This window comes from Gopherus evgoodei, chromosome 11, assembly GCF_007399415.2.
Source record: "Gopherus evgoodei ecotype Sinaloan lineage chromosome 11, rGopEvg1_v1.p, whole genome shotgun sequence".
In the NCBI taxonomy this organism is placed as follows: domain Eukaryota; kingdom Metazoa; phylum Chordata; order Testudines; family Testudinidae; genus Gopherus; species Gopherus evgoodei.
In genome coordinates this window covers 6,701,408-6,717,967 of record NC_044332.1, presented here as the reverse complement: position 1 = coordinate 6,717,967, position 16,560 = coordinate 6,701,408, and the positions used below count along the sequence as shown (strand labels likewise).

The following is a 16,560-nucleotide window of genomic DNA, read 5'->3' as shown; positions in this document are numbered from 1 at the left end:
TGCTGCTTAGAGATCCTCCAGAGGTGAGTGCCCCCACTAGGGGATTATACAGCAGTGTACAACAAACAGCACAAAGAGATGGGTTCCCCTTGCCTGATATTCACTGGGGCAGCAGGGAGCCCTGGGCAATGGTGCTTTAACAGGAGCAGGGAGGGTGGAGGAGCCAGAAGGCCTTAGGGGATGGGCAGTGGGGTCTGGCAATGGGACTGGTAGCTAGTGGCTGAAGGGGCCTCGGGTGGGGGAGAAAGGGAATCAATGGGGCTGGGCAGCCTCCCTTCCATGCCCTGCTGCTGGCTCCCACCCCAGATGCAGCTGTGCCCCACAGCTCTCCCAAACTGCACCTATCACCCCATTCCTACTCGGCAAATGACTTGCAGCAACAATTTTCCCCTAAACAAGGACAAATTGCTGCAGAGAAAATGGGTGGGAAACCCCCCAAATCTGAGGAGACTGTAAACTCTGCACTGGGGAGAGAATGGGGCAAACGCTGTGGCCGAGAACAGAGGCACTCAATCCTGGGAGAGGGGAGAAGGGAAAGCGACAGGGGTTTTACAGCCCTATTTGCTAATTCTGGAGCAATGGGGCAGAGCTGGGAGGATCTGATCAGTTTGGGAGAGGGAAGAGGTAAAATCAGAGGGGATTTCACACACCCCACCCCCCGCCGTATGGGCACCTGCTCTTCTCCTCTCCCTGTGATGTCCTGGCTGCACAGAGAAGGGTAAATCTCCCCCACGTCACATGGTCTCTCTGCCCCCCACCCTCCTTTTCCCTTCGCCCCCGCCATATTGCTCCCCCCCGCCGTGTCTTTTCCCATCTCAGTCCCGGGCGGCGCGGTCCCAGCGGGAGTAGACCCCAGGGCGGGGCGGGGGGAGATCCCGGGCTCCCGGGGACGCGGTGCGGAGTCACGTTCCGGCCCGGCCCGGTTACCTGGGTCTCCGGCCCGGAGCTGCTGCCGGCGGAGCCGGGCCCGGGGGCTGCTCCCAGCCCCGCAGAGGAAGCCCCCAGCCCGGACACGTGCAGAGGTGACGGGGGAGGCGCCCAGATTTCTCCTCCCGGATTAGCCCGGCTGCCTGTGGTGGCGGGACGGGGCGGCGGCGCCCAGCCCAGGCGAGTTAGTGACTGGCTGCGGGGGGGGCATGTGCGCCGGCTCAGTCGCTGGTCCTGGCTGGGCTGCGGGGGGGGGGAGCAGCCCGGGACTTCCTCTTCCCTGCCCACTGCAGGCTGGGTCTAGGTTAGACCCACCCCCGCGTCCTCCCCGTTCCGGCCCCATCGCGGCTCCTCCTCCTCCGTAAGGGGGGGCGGGGAGTTCCCCCCCCCCCCGTCTGCCCAACCCGACGCATCCGGAGCCCCCCACGGCGCCCGGATCACTCCACTGACTCCCCCCTGCCCGCACCTGGATCCCCCACGACCTCCGCTGCTCCAGCCCCCACCCGCGGCTGCCTGCAGCGCTCCCCGTCCCGGGGCTCTCTCCGCCCGGGACCAGCCCAGCCCGGGCCCCGCCCGCAGCAGCTCCCGAGCCGGGCACGGCAGGGGGAGACCTCGGGGCGAGGGCTGGGGCCGGGCAGGAAAGTGCTTCTGCCCCCCCGCCCCCCGCCCCCTCGTCCCAGCTCCGCTCCCGGGCCGGGGCGGCAGGTTCCAGCGCTGCTGCAGGCGCCCGACGGGCTGGGCTGGGCTGGGCTGGCTCCTCCAGCTGCTCGGTCCCATCTGCTGAGGCCCCTCCCGGGGCTGGGCCCGTGTCTTGCTGGCCTGGGGCCACAGGGGGCAAACCAGACGGGGGTTGGGCAGAGTCTATGCAGGGGCAAACTGGATGCCCGGGAGGGTCAAACAGCTGAAGGCTGGGGCAGGAGGGGGCCGGAGGAAAATCAGGGGAAGAGGTAGGAGCTAGGGTAAATAATGGGGCAGAGGCACTGCCTGAGAGTGGGCGAGGGGAAAGCCTAGGGGGCAAGAGAGGATAAAAGTGACCCCAGATGGGGTGAACCATCTGCACTGGCTGACCACATGGATGGGTAGAGCATCATGCCTGTAGTGTAGGAAACTACTCCCGGTAGGAATGTGCTACCTGTAGTAGTTACTGAAATATAATGGAGTGTAGAAGAGGCTGTTGTAAAAAACTGCTATCTGATGTAACAAATGCCTACAGATAGCAGGTTGTTCCCTGCACTCATGGCAGGACTAAGTATTATCTGGAAGATCATCCCTGATAGGTCTTTATCCAACCCGCTCCTGAAAATCCCCAATGATGGAGATTCCACAACTTTCTAGGCAATTTATTCCAATGCTTAACCACCCTGACAGTTAGGAAGTTTTTCCTAATGTCCAACCTAAACCGCCCTTGCTGCAATGCTTCTTGTCCTATCCTCAGACATTAAGAAGAACAGTTTTTCTCCCTCCTCCTTATAACAATATTTTATGTACTTGAAAACTATTATCATGTTTCAATCTTCCTTCACAGGTCATGTTTTCTAGACCTTTAATCATTTTTGTTGCTCTTCTCTGAACCTTCTCCAATTTGTCTCCATCTTTACTGAAATGTGGTGCTCAGAACGGGACACAATACTCTACTTTAGGTCTAATCAGCATGGCGCAGAGCAGAAGAATGATTTCTTGTGTCTTAAAACACTCCTGCTAGTATATCCCAGTATTATGTTCATTTTTTGCAACAATGTTACGCTGTTGACTCATGTTAGTTTGTGGTCCACTATGACCCCCAGATCCCGTTCCGCAGTACTCCTTCCTAGGCAGTCATTTCCCATTTTGTATGTGTGCAACTGATTGCTCCTTCCTAAGTGGAGTACTTTGCATTTGTCCTTATTGAATTTCATGCTGTTTACTTCAGATCATTTCTCCAGTTTGTCCAGATCATTTTGAATTTTAATCCTATCCTCCAAAGCACTTGCAACCCCTCCCAGCTTGGTATCCTGCGCAAACTTTATAAGTGTACTCTCTATGCCATTATCTAAATAATTGATGAAGAGACTGAACAGAACCAGACCCAATACTGATCCCTGCAGGACCACACTTGTTATGCCCTTCCAGCATAACTGTGAACCACTGATAACTACTCTCTGGGAATGGTTCTCCAACCAGCTTTGCACCCACCTTGTTGTAGCTCCATCCAGGTTGCATTTCCCTAGATTGTTTATGAGAAGGTCATGCGAGACAGTTTCAAAAGTTTTACTAAAGTCAAGATATACCACATCTTCCGCTTCCCCTCTATCCACAAAGGTTGTTACCCTGTCAAAGAAAGCTATCAGGTTGGTTTGACATGATTTGTTCTTGACAAATCCATGCTGACTGTTGCTTATCACCTTATTTTCTTCTAGAGGTTTTCAAATTAATTGCTTAATTATTTGCTCCATTGTCTTTCCAGGTACAGAAGTTAAGCTGACTGGTCTGTAGTTCCCTGGGTTGTCCTTATTTCTCTTTCTATAGAGTGGCACTCTAACTGCGCTTTTTCAGTCTTCTGGAATCTCTCCCATCTTCCATGCCTTTTCAAAGATAATTGCTAATGATTTAGATATCTCCTCAGTCAGCTCCTTGAGTATTCTGGGATGCATTTCATCAGGCCCTGGTGACTTGAAGACATCTAATATGTCTAAGTAATTTTTAACTTGTTCTTTTCCTATTTTTGCCTCTGATCCTCCCTCATTTTCACTGGCATTCACTATGTTAGACATCCAATCACCACCAATCTTCTTGGTGAAAACTGAAACAAGTCGTTAAGCACCTCTGCCATTTCTACATTTTCTGTTGTTGTTTTCTCCCCCTCACTGAATAACGTGCCTACCCTGTCCTTGGTCTTCCTCTTGCTTCTAATGTATTTGTAGAATGTTTTCTTGTTACCCTTTATGTCTCTAGCTAGTTTGATCTCGTTTTGTGCTTTGGCCTATCTACTTTTATCCTGACATACTTGTGTTATTTGTTTATATTTATTCTTTGTAATTTGACCTAGTTCCCACTTTTTGTAGGACTCTTCTTCGATTTTTAGATAATTGAAGATCTCCTGGTAAAGCCAGGGTGATCTCTTGCCATATTTGCTATCTTTCCTACGCAGTGGAATAGTTTGCTCTTGCGCCCTTAATAATGTCTCTTTGAAAAACTGTCAATTGGTTTTCCCCTTAGACTTGCTTCCCAAGGGATCTTGTCTACCAACTCCCTGAGTTTGCTAAAGTCGCCTTCTTGAAATCCACAGTCTTTATTTTGCTGTTCGGCCTCCTACCATTCCTTAGGATCATGAATTCTATCATTTCATGATCACTTCCAAGAAAGCTGCCTTCCGCTTTCAAATTCTCAACCAGTTCCTCCCTCTTTGTCAAAATCTAGAACAACCTCTCCCACAGTAGTAGCTTTCTCCACCTTCTGAAATAAAAAATGGTCTCCAATACATTCCAGTAACTTGTTGGATAATCTGTGTCCTGCTGTGTTATTTTCCCAACTGATGTCTGAGTAGCTGAAGTCCCCATCACCACCAAGAACATAAAGTTGTTCTTATTTGATGACTTGTTCTAATTTGCTAAAAACTGCTATCTGATGTAGCGAATTCCTACAGATAGCAGTTTCTTACGCAATAGGCTGTGTGAAACTATCTGTAGGAATTTTGTTACCATTAGCAGTGACTGATACTTAAGGTTGTTCTTATTTGCTGACTTGTCCTAATTTGCTAAAACTTGACAGTAGTGTGGGATGGAAACATAAAGTGTTCAGCTTCCAAACGACCCTGCCTGGATTCATTGTAGTGGGATGCCGGACATGTGGAGGATAATTTAAACTTTTAATTTCCTTAGGGTTTGCCTTCAATATACTTCTATGCTGGTGTGATCTCTTACCATTACAGTTCATCAACTCAGCAGGCAGGCACAGGCAGCAATACACTTATCCTTTTGCCTTGACTGAGAGAGGTTTCTGATCAAAGGGAACATGGATTCCAGCAAGCTCCTGGGGGTAATATCTCATTGGAGATGCAAGGGCTTGTTCAGAAAGAGATTTTGAAGTCTGTAGGGTAAAGATGAGCCAGATGGGTTTGTCTCCATGCAGCTATATGTTATTCTTTGTGGGGTGGGTAAAAAGGAGAGGGAACTATTTCCCATTTCCTATTTCCTGTACTGAGGGCCATCTATGCTCATCTGAAATTTTTCCTGGCAGAAGCAATTCCCATCTATTTATTACTGGGTCAAAATATGGCTGCCATCACACAGTCATTAGTGGTGATGGAGGTGAGAAGTCGGCCAAAATGTCCTTTCCTTCCCCCAAACACTCCCATGCATGTGGAAGCTATAATGTTGCTGCTGCCTAAATACCCTAATGGCAGACGGGTAGGGACAGAAGGCCCTGCCAGCTGTACTGAGCACTCCAGAGGAGCCAGGCACTGTGTGGAGTGTTTGCTGCTACACCTATTCTGTACTCATGAGGGCAACGCTCACTCCACAGTGTTCCTGGTGGCCCCAGGGCTTTCCCGGCCTCCACCAGCACAAACACCCTTCCTACCACCTCTGCCTGAAGATTTACCACCTTCTCCTCCACACCATTGCTCAAGCTTTAGAGCCATAGCTAAGCCTGCCATCGGTAAAGTGCACCAAAGGAAGGGGTCTCCCAGGGGTTTAAATAGACTTTCTCCTGTGGGTGGAGACCCCCTTCCTCACTCCTATGCAAAGTCCAGCTCCAAGATGGAGTTCTGGAGTCACCTGGCAAGTCACATGTCCATGCATGACTCAGTCTTTACAGGCAGAAGCCTTTGTCCACATGGTATCTTGTATGTCTCCAGGAAAACTTCTTATGTAGATTGGAGCCTTCCAAGCTCTTTTGTCTGTTAAGTGTTTCCTGATTGAGCACCTAATTTGCACATTCCTCTCCCAAGAAGTGACCAAATGTTCCAAGACTACTTAGAAATCAAGCAATTATACAGCCAATGTTCATAACTTTGAACACACAAATGGTGGCTGCATATAACCAGGATGAACACAATCAGTAGATCATAACCTTTACATAGATATCTTACATGGCATATGTAGCAAAACCCTATTCCAGTTATATCATACGTACATTTATGAGCACCCCCACCCCATAAAGCCTTATAGAGTACACTGTCACACCTAGATCCTCTGTACCCAAAGCAGCAGTTTAGCCCCAAGTTGCCAATTTGACTGTAGACCCCTGCTCCTCTAGCATACGGAGCACTTGAGTAGAGTGAGCAAACAAAAGAAAATGTATTTTTGCGGGATAACAATATAAACAGAAACAAATGTGACTGATGGAAACAAATGGTGACAACCCCCACACCATATATCACCTACACAGGAAGAGTTATCTTTCCTATCTAAGTAGATTCTAACCACCTACATCAGTCACAGACTCATAGAAATTGCCGTTTGCAGGCAACCTCATGACCTCTTTAGTCTAATCCGCTATGCACAGCAGGATCAGCCCCACCTATATGGTCCCAGCCAGGGCTTTGTCAAGGTGACCCTTAAAAACCTGTAAGGATGGATATTACTCCACTTCCAATATAAACACCATCCAAATCATTTTTTTTATATCTAACCTAATTAACCCTAATTAGTCCCTTAATCTTCAATCAATATCTTCAGCTATTATTTAATTTTCCTTTTTTGAATAACATATGCAAAGATCACAAACTTTCCTCGTATATTTTAGGTTTCTTTGATGCCCCACTGTTAACTACTTAAACCTTCACTCAAGTTGTGTTTGCGCCTAGGTAGCTCCCAAACATTTCTGGAGTTCATCTATCGCTGGATCTTTTGACATATGTGTCGCTCCTACTTGTTTCCTCTGTGGATATGTTTGCATAAGGAGGAAAAACACCCCTCTACTTCACACTTTTTCATCTTTCAGGCCGGGAGAAGGTAGAGAGGTGATGTAAATGCATAAAACACAAGAGAAAAGCCACATCTGGTCTGCACCAAAGACATTTATCAGTCTAACTCCATCACTCAGGGGAGTGACAAACCCCTAGGTTGTTGTGAAGACAACACTACGTCGACGGAAGAGCATCTCTTCTCAACATAGCTATCACCTCTTGCAGGAGTGGACTAATAAAGTAGATGGAAAGCTCTCGCCCATTGGCTTACAGTAGCTGCTATCAAAATGCTACACCAGTGCAACTGCACCAGCATCAGCTTAGCTGTTTTGCGTTTGTTCATTTCAGGTCATGGGGTTCTCTATAACCAAGAACTTTAAACAGGTAATGATGTGTCTAATGTCAAGTGCCTTCGAGCCCACCGCTGTTATCATCTCTCCCCTTCCTATTCGAGTTGTAACCAGTGACACTAACATTCCAGTAATACTCATCATCCCACCAGGTTTCCCTGTTCTATTCACTTTCCCCTCCTGAATGAGAATGTCCAGCTTCTCTTCCTTCTTGCCTAGACTCCCCTGCTAAATGCAGTGTTACTTCCCTTCTTGCTTCTAGTGAGTATCTTGCAAGGTATGTACACTGCAGCACAGCATTCCCCTGGGCACACACTTGTGTTACTTCAGGAGGGTTATCGGCAGAGGCTATGTGTGGGGGAGGAGGCATCTAGTGTTACATCCTCTCCCCCACCCCCCTGAGTTGCTGCTAGGTTTGTACTCAGTATGCTCACATGGACTGAGCATGTTCAGTAACACTGCTGAAGTCAGCTGCCCCTGCTCTGCCCCCCACTCCCCATCCCCACTATCGGCAGGCACAGGTCATCACTGGTTATCTGGAAGCCAGGAAGAGCCTCCAACTCATGTATCACATTCTTCCTCCATTGGAAGGTGCCATGGGAGAAAGACAACATGTCCAAATTTTTGGTGGTGCCCAGAACAGGTCCAAGTCCTGCCCCATTCCCAGCCTTGTAAGTCAATATACAGTAACTCCTTACTTAAAGTTGTCCCGATTAACGTTGTTTTGTTGTAAGGTGATGATCAATGAGAGCAGCAGCTCTCAAACTATTTTTTTCATGGACCACTTTAAAATTGCTGAAGGTTTTTGCAGACCACTTAATGATCTTTCCAAATGTTGTTTGTACCATTAGCTAACCATTGTAAAGCGCTTTGGATAAAAGTGCTTGTCACGCGGAGCCTCTTCTCTGTGAGCAGACTATCTCCAGGGCAAGAAGCTTCACAGCTTTGTCCTTCCTGGGTCTGACCTCGGAGCATTCAGCATCCCCTTCCTCACCATGTGCTTCCCACAGCAAACCCGCACAGGCGGGGCTCCCGGGGAAGCCAGAGGGCCCTGCACTCCAACTCTTCAGTCCGATGTGACTCTCAGCCAGCCAGTAAAACAGAAGCTTTATTAGATGACAAGAACATGGTCTAAAACAGTTTGTTGGTACGGAGAATAGGACCAAGTAGCATAGCTAGCGGGGTGCAGGGGAGGCAGCCATTTCCCCTCAGCACATTTTCCAAAAGTAGTGCCTGTCAGGCTGGCACTGGGGGCAGTACGGCCGGAGGAGCCATGGACAGGGGGTGGAGGAGTTCAGTGTGGCCCCAACCTCACCGCAGCCACCTCCTGCGGTGGCTCAGGTCTCAGTGACCAAGTGCTCTCCACCCCTTGGTAATGCGGCACCAGCAGCATCTCCAGGCAGTGGCTCACAGCCCAGTGAAATATTCCACGGCCCCCACATCCCATCGCGGTGAGTGGGGGGAGTCGAAAGGGCCCCTGCGCCTTTAAGGATGCCTGGCTAGCGAGCCCCGTGTGGAGCACACCAAACGCTGAGAGCAGGGCGAGCTTGTGGATCCGGGTTGGCATTTACCCCGGACAGCGACGGGAGAGTCAGGGTTCACCCTGGCCCGGCCCAGCAGCGCCATGGAGCGAGGCTCGGCCAGTGACTCACGAGCCAGAGCCGGAGCCGGGATCCACTCGTGGTGCAGGGCTGGGATCAGCCGGGGACAGGTGGAAGTGCAGGATGGAAGGTGAGCAGCAGGGGTCTGGTGCTTTGCACTGGGGGGTTCCAGGCAAGGGGCTCCCCGGGGCTGGGCCCACAGGGCAGGGGTGCAGGCAGCATGTCTAGCTCCAGTGGGCTGCACTGAGCCAGACAAGCTGTTCTTAGCAGCATGGTAAGGGAGCTGGGGCTGAGGAGTTGAATAAGGGAGAGGGAGTTCCAGGGGGCCAGTCAGCAGGGACAGGGAGCAGGGGGTGGTTGGATGGAGTGGAGTTCTGGGGGGGGGCAGTCAGGGAATGCAGGGGTTGTGTAGGGCGTGGGAGTCCCTGAGGTATCTGAGGGGTTGGGTGTGTAGATAGGAAACAGGGCAGTCAGGAGACAGGGAGCAAGGGGGAACAGATACAGGGTGAGGTCCGGGGGGCAGTTAGGGTGGGGGGTCTCGGGAGGGAGTGGTGAAGGGACAAGGAGCAGGAGGAGGTTGGATGAGTCGGAGGTTCTGAGGGGGGCAGTCGGGGCAGGAAGTGGGTGGAGGTCAAGGGGCAGAGGCCAGGCTGTTTGGGGAGGCACAGCCTTTCCTACCCAGCCCTCCATAAAATGTTGCAACCTCAATGTGGCCCTCGAGCCAAAAAGTCTGCCCACCCCTGAGCTAGCTCTTCAAGAAATTAGGTTCAGTCACTAATTTCAAGGAATTAGACCAATTGTTCACTGTTTTTACAGAGCATTCCAGAAGGTGGTAGACAGAACCCAGAGGAATTGAGATGAATTTCCTGGATAAACTTTATTTTCTTCATACTCTAAACCAGAAATGACACCAAAATTATCACCCCTTCTACTGATTTATGGCTGAGAAGAAAGGTTTCCCAAGAAAGCTTCAACAAATTTCACATTATGTGTCCCTAAGTGCCAGCGTCTTTAATATAATTAATTCGTGATGATTCAGTAAAGGAATACAACCTTTTCTCTATTTCTTTATCAAACTACACTTGTTGTGTCCTTATAACCAAGAACATGAAGAGCCTGGCAGTACATTGAAATCAACAGGGGGCAGTGAATTTCCTGCAAATATTTCTAAAGAAAATTAAACTAAAGTATAGAGAGAGTAGAAGAGATTCCTGTGTATGAGAAGATAGCATTTGAGGTTGGGGACTATGTTTTGCTAATTGATGTGAGAAAAAGAAAGGAAAGGTCATATCTTGATTACCAATTATATGTAGTGTGACAGACCCAAGTAGTAATAGGCTCGATAGTATTCATCACCAAGCAATTTTGACAGGTTTCCACGCCCCTTTTAGGGCTTATGTCCTGCCTTCCTGTCCCCCGTTTCCATTGGCGTGAGAGTGTGGCGCCATCGGACATTTTGAAAAAATGTGTGTGTGCGTGTATGCGTTTGACTAGGGGAAGTGTTGTGTATGTTTGTGCTTGGTGACATGAAGAGAAAAAGGAAATTTGAAAGAAGAGAGGTAAGTCATTAAAGAAAAGAGGCTGGTTATGAATGAATAGAAAGGGTTAGTGAGTTTGAGTAAGGAGAGATGATGGTAAAGAATAGAAAATTTTGAGATAACTGTAAAAAGTGTATTAAATATCAGGGTGGATTAAGAAAAAAGTTAAATAATATTGAAAGCTAGGTTTATAAAGGGAATTTACTAAGGCAAAACCTGTTTGGAAGGCCCAGAATAAAAAGGCATTGAAACTAGTCAATACCAATGTAGGTTAAGAAAAAAAATTAAAAACTAGGTTTAAAAGGGAAATTAACTGAAGCAAAACCTGTTTAGTAAGCACATAACCAAAAACTATAAAGAAATACTAAGAAAAAAGCATTTAAAAACTAGGTTTAAAAAAAATTGACAAAGGCAAAGCCTGTTTGGGAGGCCCAGGGTAAAAAAGTATTAAGGCTATTGACTACCAGTGTAGGTTAAGAAAAAAGCTTTTTAATATTATTAAATAATATTAAAAACAATACAAATAGGTTTAAAAGGGGAATTGACTGAAGTAAAACCTGTTTAGTAAGCAGATGGCCAAAAACTATAAAGGGGGCACTAAAAAAAGCATTTAAAAAACATTAAAACTAAGTTTAAAAGCCCTAAAAAAGGGAAAGGCAAAAACCTGTTTGGTAAGCACAGGGTAAAAAAGTATTAAAACTATTTAATACCAGTGTAGGTTGAGAAAAAAGTTTTTAATATTAAAATACAATAAAACTATTAAATTTCAGTGTAAGTTAAAAAAGAATTTAAAATAATTTCCTCTTTGCAAAGATAAAAAGCTCAGGGTAAAATAAAAAATAAAGAGAGAGAGAAAATTTTTACCTTTGCAGTCTTTTTGTAAAATGAGGCAACTTTTCTGGTTCAGACCCTAGTAAATAAAACACATTAAAATTATTTAATACCAATGTAGGTTAAGAAATTTGCTAAAAAAATACAATAAAACTATTCAATACCATTGTAGGTTAAAAAACATTAAAAACTAGGTTTAAAAGAAAATGTACTAAGGCAGTGTAATAAAAGAGAATAAAAAAGCATTAAAACTATTCAATATCAGTGTAAATTAAGAAAAAAAGAGAGGCTAAAAGAAAGAACAGGACAAGAAAAAAGAGCAAAGATAGAGAGCACATGGTGAAATCAGAATGAGAGAGAAAGAAGCAGGCAGAGTCTGTTTAGTAAGCACAGGGTAAAAAAGTGAACAGAATCAGCGTAGGTTAAAAGAAAAAACAAGACAAGAAAAGGAAAAAGAGAGTCCCCTTTGCAAAGAGCAAAGATAGAGAGCACAGGGTAGGATTAAAGAGAAAGAGAGAGAATTTTTACCTTTGCTGTCTTTCTGTAGAATGAGGCAGCTTTCCGGGTTTAGACCTTCTCAGGCTTTTATCACCGCCTTTGGATCGGACCAATCAGAGGTGGTTTTACAACAGCATCATAGAAATTATTTTTCTGAACCAATCCTAGAGTCCCAAGATTTTAAACAAGAGCCTTTTAAAAATGGGCTATTGTTTACCAATGAGTGTGTGGTTTTGTGTATAAAAACAAGTAGTTTTGCAAGCGGGTTTTTTAAAACAGGGAGCCTAGACACAAAGACATGTCCATGTACAAAACACCTACAGAAGCCAAGAAGCCGGAATTGCCCCTGGGTACACCAGTCCATGTTCAGAAGAGAAGGCCCTTTACAGTTATTTTGCCAATGAGTAAGGGTTGTTGCCGAGCCCTACGTTTCATCCTGTAATAGAACCGAAAAAAGAGGAAGCTTATATGGAGCCACAGCCGTTTGTAAAAGAAAAAAAGGATCATGTGGAAAAAACTGAATGGAAGGCAGGGGTAAACCCTCCTTTTTATAACAAATTAATGAAAAAATTATAAAATGTTTTATAAAAATAAATGGTTAAATATTTTTATTTTTATAGGTGGGAATGGAAGAAGAGCCTATATATGAGGACATGGCAACCAAGGAACCATCACAAAATAGCGATGTTGAAAACCAGCCGATAGACCCCGAGTCATGGAAAGATGGCGATATTGTTATGGTAAAAGCAAGTAAAAGCTTTACCAGTTGTGGAAAAAAAAAGTTATCATATTTAAGCTCTTGAAAAATGACTTTTGTGGGTTTTTTTGGACAGATAACCAAGCCGGGGCCGTACAAGATTACTGCTTTGGTGTGTGACAAATGGCCAACAGTTGCAAAAACAGAAGCACACGAGGAGGTAAAGGTAGCTTAATTTATTAAAAAAAAAAAGAAATATATCTGTGTATGACACTAATTAAATGTAACTATATGGTTCTTTTAATAGTAGGTTGCTGAAACTATGATCGACGGAGCCCTTGCCAGTGGTGGTTCAGAAACAAAGGACACAAACAGGGTGTGCAGCGAGCGGGTGTCAATGGTAAAACCCAAAGAACATGGTGAGGTAAAAGTTACTTTGATGATTTTCAAAGAAATATAAATATAAACATATATAAGAATGGTAAAATAAAACTATATGTTTTGTGTTTAATAACAGGAAGGGGCTACGGTGCCCGAAGATGCATCAGCTGAGGATGATAATAATGATTCAGAATCAGACAAGGGTACGATTGAGGTAGCACAAATAAACTGTAGGTCTTTTTTATTTTTAAATCTTTGCAACAAAGAATTTAAAATATGTTTTTGCTATGTTTTTAACAGACATCTTCAGAGGATGAAAAGAGGTTGCCTTTAAGCAGAATAACCATAATATGTACCTGTTTCTTTTGTGTGAAGCAAGATGTTAAAAAAAAGTCTGTAAAAAGTAAGGAAAGTGACCAGAAAAGCTGTGAAGAAAAAGATGCCGTTATGGCTGATATTATTAGAGCTGTTGTAGTAAAAGCCATTTACCACTGTTTGAAAAAACAACTTTTGGAAAACTGTGCAGCCTGCGTGGTAAATGAGACCAACCCTTTTAGTCACCCTTGTATTTTTTTGGGTTGCTCAGAAGTATTTTATTTCTTCTAAACTAAATGTGGCCCAGCTTTTAAATATAATTATAGCTGAAGGCTACAAACTGAAAAAGCTTAACATAACCACTGAAACTATAACTGAGGTTGTTAAAATGATTAGGGAGGTTGCAGAAACACCTGTCCCGGTGGCCTTGCTGGTAGACCTTTCAAACGAGGTGGCAGCCGATATTGGCCAATCGGTGTGTAGCAGGGTTCGTAAAATGGATTATAAAACTTTTTACGTATCAGCTTCTGACCGTAAAGGCTTAAAAAATATATATTAATTAAGATGTATTGTAAAATTTTAAAAAAATTGTATAACCGTTTTTTATATTATTTTGCTTATGCGTTAAAGTAATGTATATGATTGTACCATATATTACTTTGCTGTAGCTTTAAAATTAAAATGTGTATAGACGTTGTATTAAATAAAAAAAGCAAAAAGAAACTTTTGTGTATACGTGTGTTTTAAAGCAAGACGGGTAAACATGGCAAAGTTGCTAAAGAAAATTTATTACTCTCCCGGAGAAGTTGGAAGTTTTGGGGGTATAACACCCTTATTTTAGGCCGCTAAAAAACGCCGTAAAACTTTAAGCAGAAAGCAGGTTGCCGCTTGGCTTGCGGATCAAGATGCTTACACTTTACATAAACCGGCAAGGCTTAAATTTAAAAGAAATAAAACAGTTGTGTCTAATGTGGATGCGCAATGGCAGGCGGATTTGGTTGATATGGCCGCCTATTCTAGCCACAATGACAGTCGTAAATATATTTTAACAGTGATAGATATTTTGTCTATATACGCCTGGGCTGTAACCCTAAAAAATAAAACAGGAAAAGAGGTGGCAAAGGTGTTTAAAGCTATTTTTACAAAGGGCCGCGTGCCTCAAAAATTACAAACAGACCGAGGAAAAGAGTTTTTAAACAAAACTTTAAAGAATTTGTTTAAGCAACATGGGGTACACCATTTTGTTACCAATAACAAAGTTAAAGCCAGGATTGTGGAGAGGTTTAACAGAACTTTAAAATAAAAAATATGAAGGTATTTTACTGCCCGTAACACCTTTTTGCTACATCGATGTGCTGCAGGCCTTCATAGATGGTTACAACAGAAGTTATCACAGAACTATTAGAGGGCGCCCAATTGACGTGACACAAGCTAATGCGCTGAGTGCGTAGAAAACCGTCTACGGGGATAGTTTTAAAATAAAGACGCCACGTGTAATTTTTAAGAAAGGGAATCACGTAAGAGTATCTAAAATGAAAGGCATTTTTGAAAAGGGCTATCAGCAAACCTTTACTGATGAAATATTTATTGTGTCAGGGGTTTTATTAAGAGGACAAAGGCCTGTGTATGCATTACAAGATTACAAAGGGGAGAAAGTCCCGGGGTCTTTTTACCCTGAAGAATTACAAAAAGTAAACCCTAACCAGAACCGCGTTTACAGGGTAGAAAAAATTTTAGCAAAAAAAGGTTGGGGAAGAAACAAATTTTTTTTGTAAAATGGAAAGGCTGGCCTAAAAAATTTAACAGTTGGGTTAAAGCGTCTCAAGTGCATGACCTTTAATAAAGGGGGAAAAAATGACTGAACGAAGTTTTTACATTACCTTACCAAGCAACACCTCAGCAGGGGCTTTTCCTCAAAATACTAGTTCCAATTTTACAATACAGCTAGCCAAGCCTTTAAATTTAATAGGTCAGTGGGATGTCACTTTATCGGAAATTCATTATTGTCACTCGTGGAACACGCTTCTTTATGATACAACATTTACGTTAGCATCGGAAAAAAAAATTCGAACCTACAACATAGATGCCGGCTATTTTTCAAGCATTCGCCATTTAATAGAAATTATCAACAATAATATAGACAAAGATACCGAAAAACCAAATGCCAGCGTCATTTACAGCTCGGTGACTAGAAGGGTTCAGTTAAAACCAAATGATGGAAAGTACTTTTTTTCCACAAGGGGTAAATTGGCAACAATATTGGCAATGCTTTCAAATCATCCGTGTAGGATAGCACCGTACCCCGCAGACATTACTGGTGGTTTTAACTCTTTATACGTGTACGCGGACATAGTGGAACATCAGTTAGTGGGGGACTACTATGTGCCGCTGTTGCGCTGCGTTCCCATTCACGGTAGCAACAACGAATTTGTTACCATAACGTATGACAAACTGCATTACGTCCCCGTGAGTAAGCAGCATATCGGAACCATTACTATTGAAATAAAAACGGATCAGAATAAACACGTTTCATTTAGTTTTGGAAAGGTAATTGTTAAACTACATCTGCGCCCCCAAAAAGCTGAAGAATGGTAACTATGAAAAACTACGGGGACCCCTTTTTGTATAGAAACTACTACAAGGCCCAGGCTGGTTATGGCTTACCAAGATATCAAGGATTACCTGTTATGTATGGGGCAGGTTTAGGAGGGATATTTCGCAGTCTTTTTAGAAAAGCCGTGTCACTTTTAAAAAGAAGTTTTGACATTATTAAACCCCACATGAAAACAGCCGCAAAAAATATAACCGAAGACATCATAAACCACGTGTCTAGCGCTGTTATAAACAAAATAGGAGCACGCATGCCACAGGAAGGTTCCGGTTTAGTGGTAATGAGAAGAAAAAAAGCAGCGTTGAGCCATCCATTTAAAGGACCTCCTAGGCCCTTTAAAAGAAAAAAAGCTGTCAGAAGACGTCTTAGCCATAAACCTAAAAGGCGCCCTAAGAAGAGGAAGCTTCGCGTTACTCGTGGTAAAAGGGATATATTTTAAAATGGCTTTTATTCATTGTGGCTCTGACGAATGCACCAAATTGGAACTGGATTTATTTCAAATAGCCCCCACACAAACCAGTATTGAGAATAGCTTTTATGTAGAGATGCCTCCTTTGGCCGCTTTAACGGTGAACGCACCTCTTGCATTTTTTATTTCGGGACATGGGGATCATTACTTAGACCTTAACAACACGCTGTTGTAGGTGTGCTGCAAGGTGATAAAAGAAGATGGATCAGACATTGATGACGATGCCAGAGTGGCCCTAACAAACTACCCCATTGCCACTCTTTTTAACCAGCTGGATGTCACTTTAGGCGACCGTCTTATTAGTCAGAGCAACAATTGTTACCCTTACAGAGCCTTACTAGAGCTAATTTTAAACTACAGCCATGACACCCTCGCTACACAGTTTTCAACAGGCGGGTTTTATAAAGACACGGCGGGGGGCCACGAAAGCACCTTTTTGGTTGGCAAGGCCAATG

General features: G+C 44.5%; 2 protein-coding genes across 6 annotated transcripts in view; one reads left to right on the top strand and one right to left on the bottom strand.

The window, feature by feature from the left end:
• Window positions 1-1,149, bottom strand: part of LOC115659419 (zinc finger protein 850-like) — a 64,956-nt gene extending 63,807 nt beyond the window's left edge. Inside the window, exon 1 of one of the 2 annotated variants that reach the window (XM_030579503.1) lies at window positions 928-1,149. The gene's annotated coding sequence lies outside the window, so the exon portion shown is untranslated. The remainder of the gene's footprint in view (window positions 1-927) is intronic. The other variant, XM_030579505.1, reaches the window with a different exon arrangement.
• LOC115659421 lies at window positions 1,036-13,587 on the top strand. Of its 4 annotated transcripts, none has more exons than XM_030579510.1 (6): window positions 1,036-1,107; window positions 12,253-12,372; window positions 12,466-12,549; window positions 12,640-12,753; window positions 12,847-12,913; window positions 13,011-13,587. In XM_030579510.1, the coding sequence occupies exons 2-6, from the start codon at window positions 12,259-12,261 to the stop codon at window positions 13,025-13,027; spliced, it is 396 nt and encodes a 131-aa protein (XP_030435370.1). In that variant the 5' UTR covers window positions 1,036-1,107; window positions 12,253-12,258; the 3' UTR covers window positions 13,028-13,587. The 4 variants fall into 4 exon arrangements, 3 of the variants coding, with proteins under 3 accessions (XP_030435370.1, XP_030435369.1, XP_030435371.1); XM_030579509.1 differs by having other exon boundaries at window positions 12,847-12,924; XM_030579511.1 differs by having other exon boundaries at window positions 12,640-12,748; window positions 12,847-13,587.
• The last annotated feature ends 2,973 nt before the right edge of the window (window positions 13,588-16,560 follow it).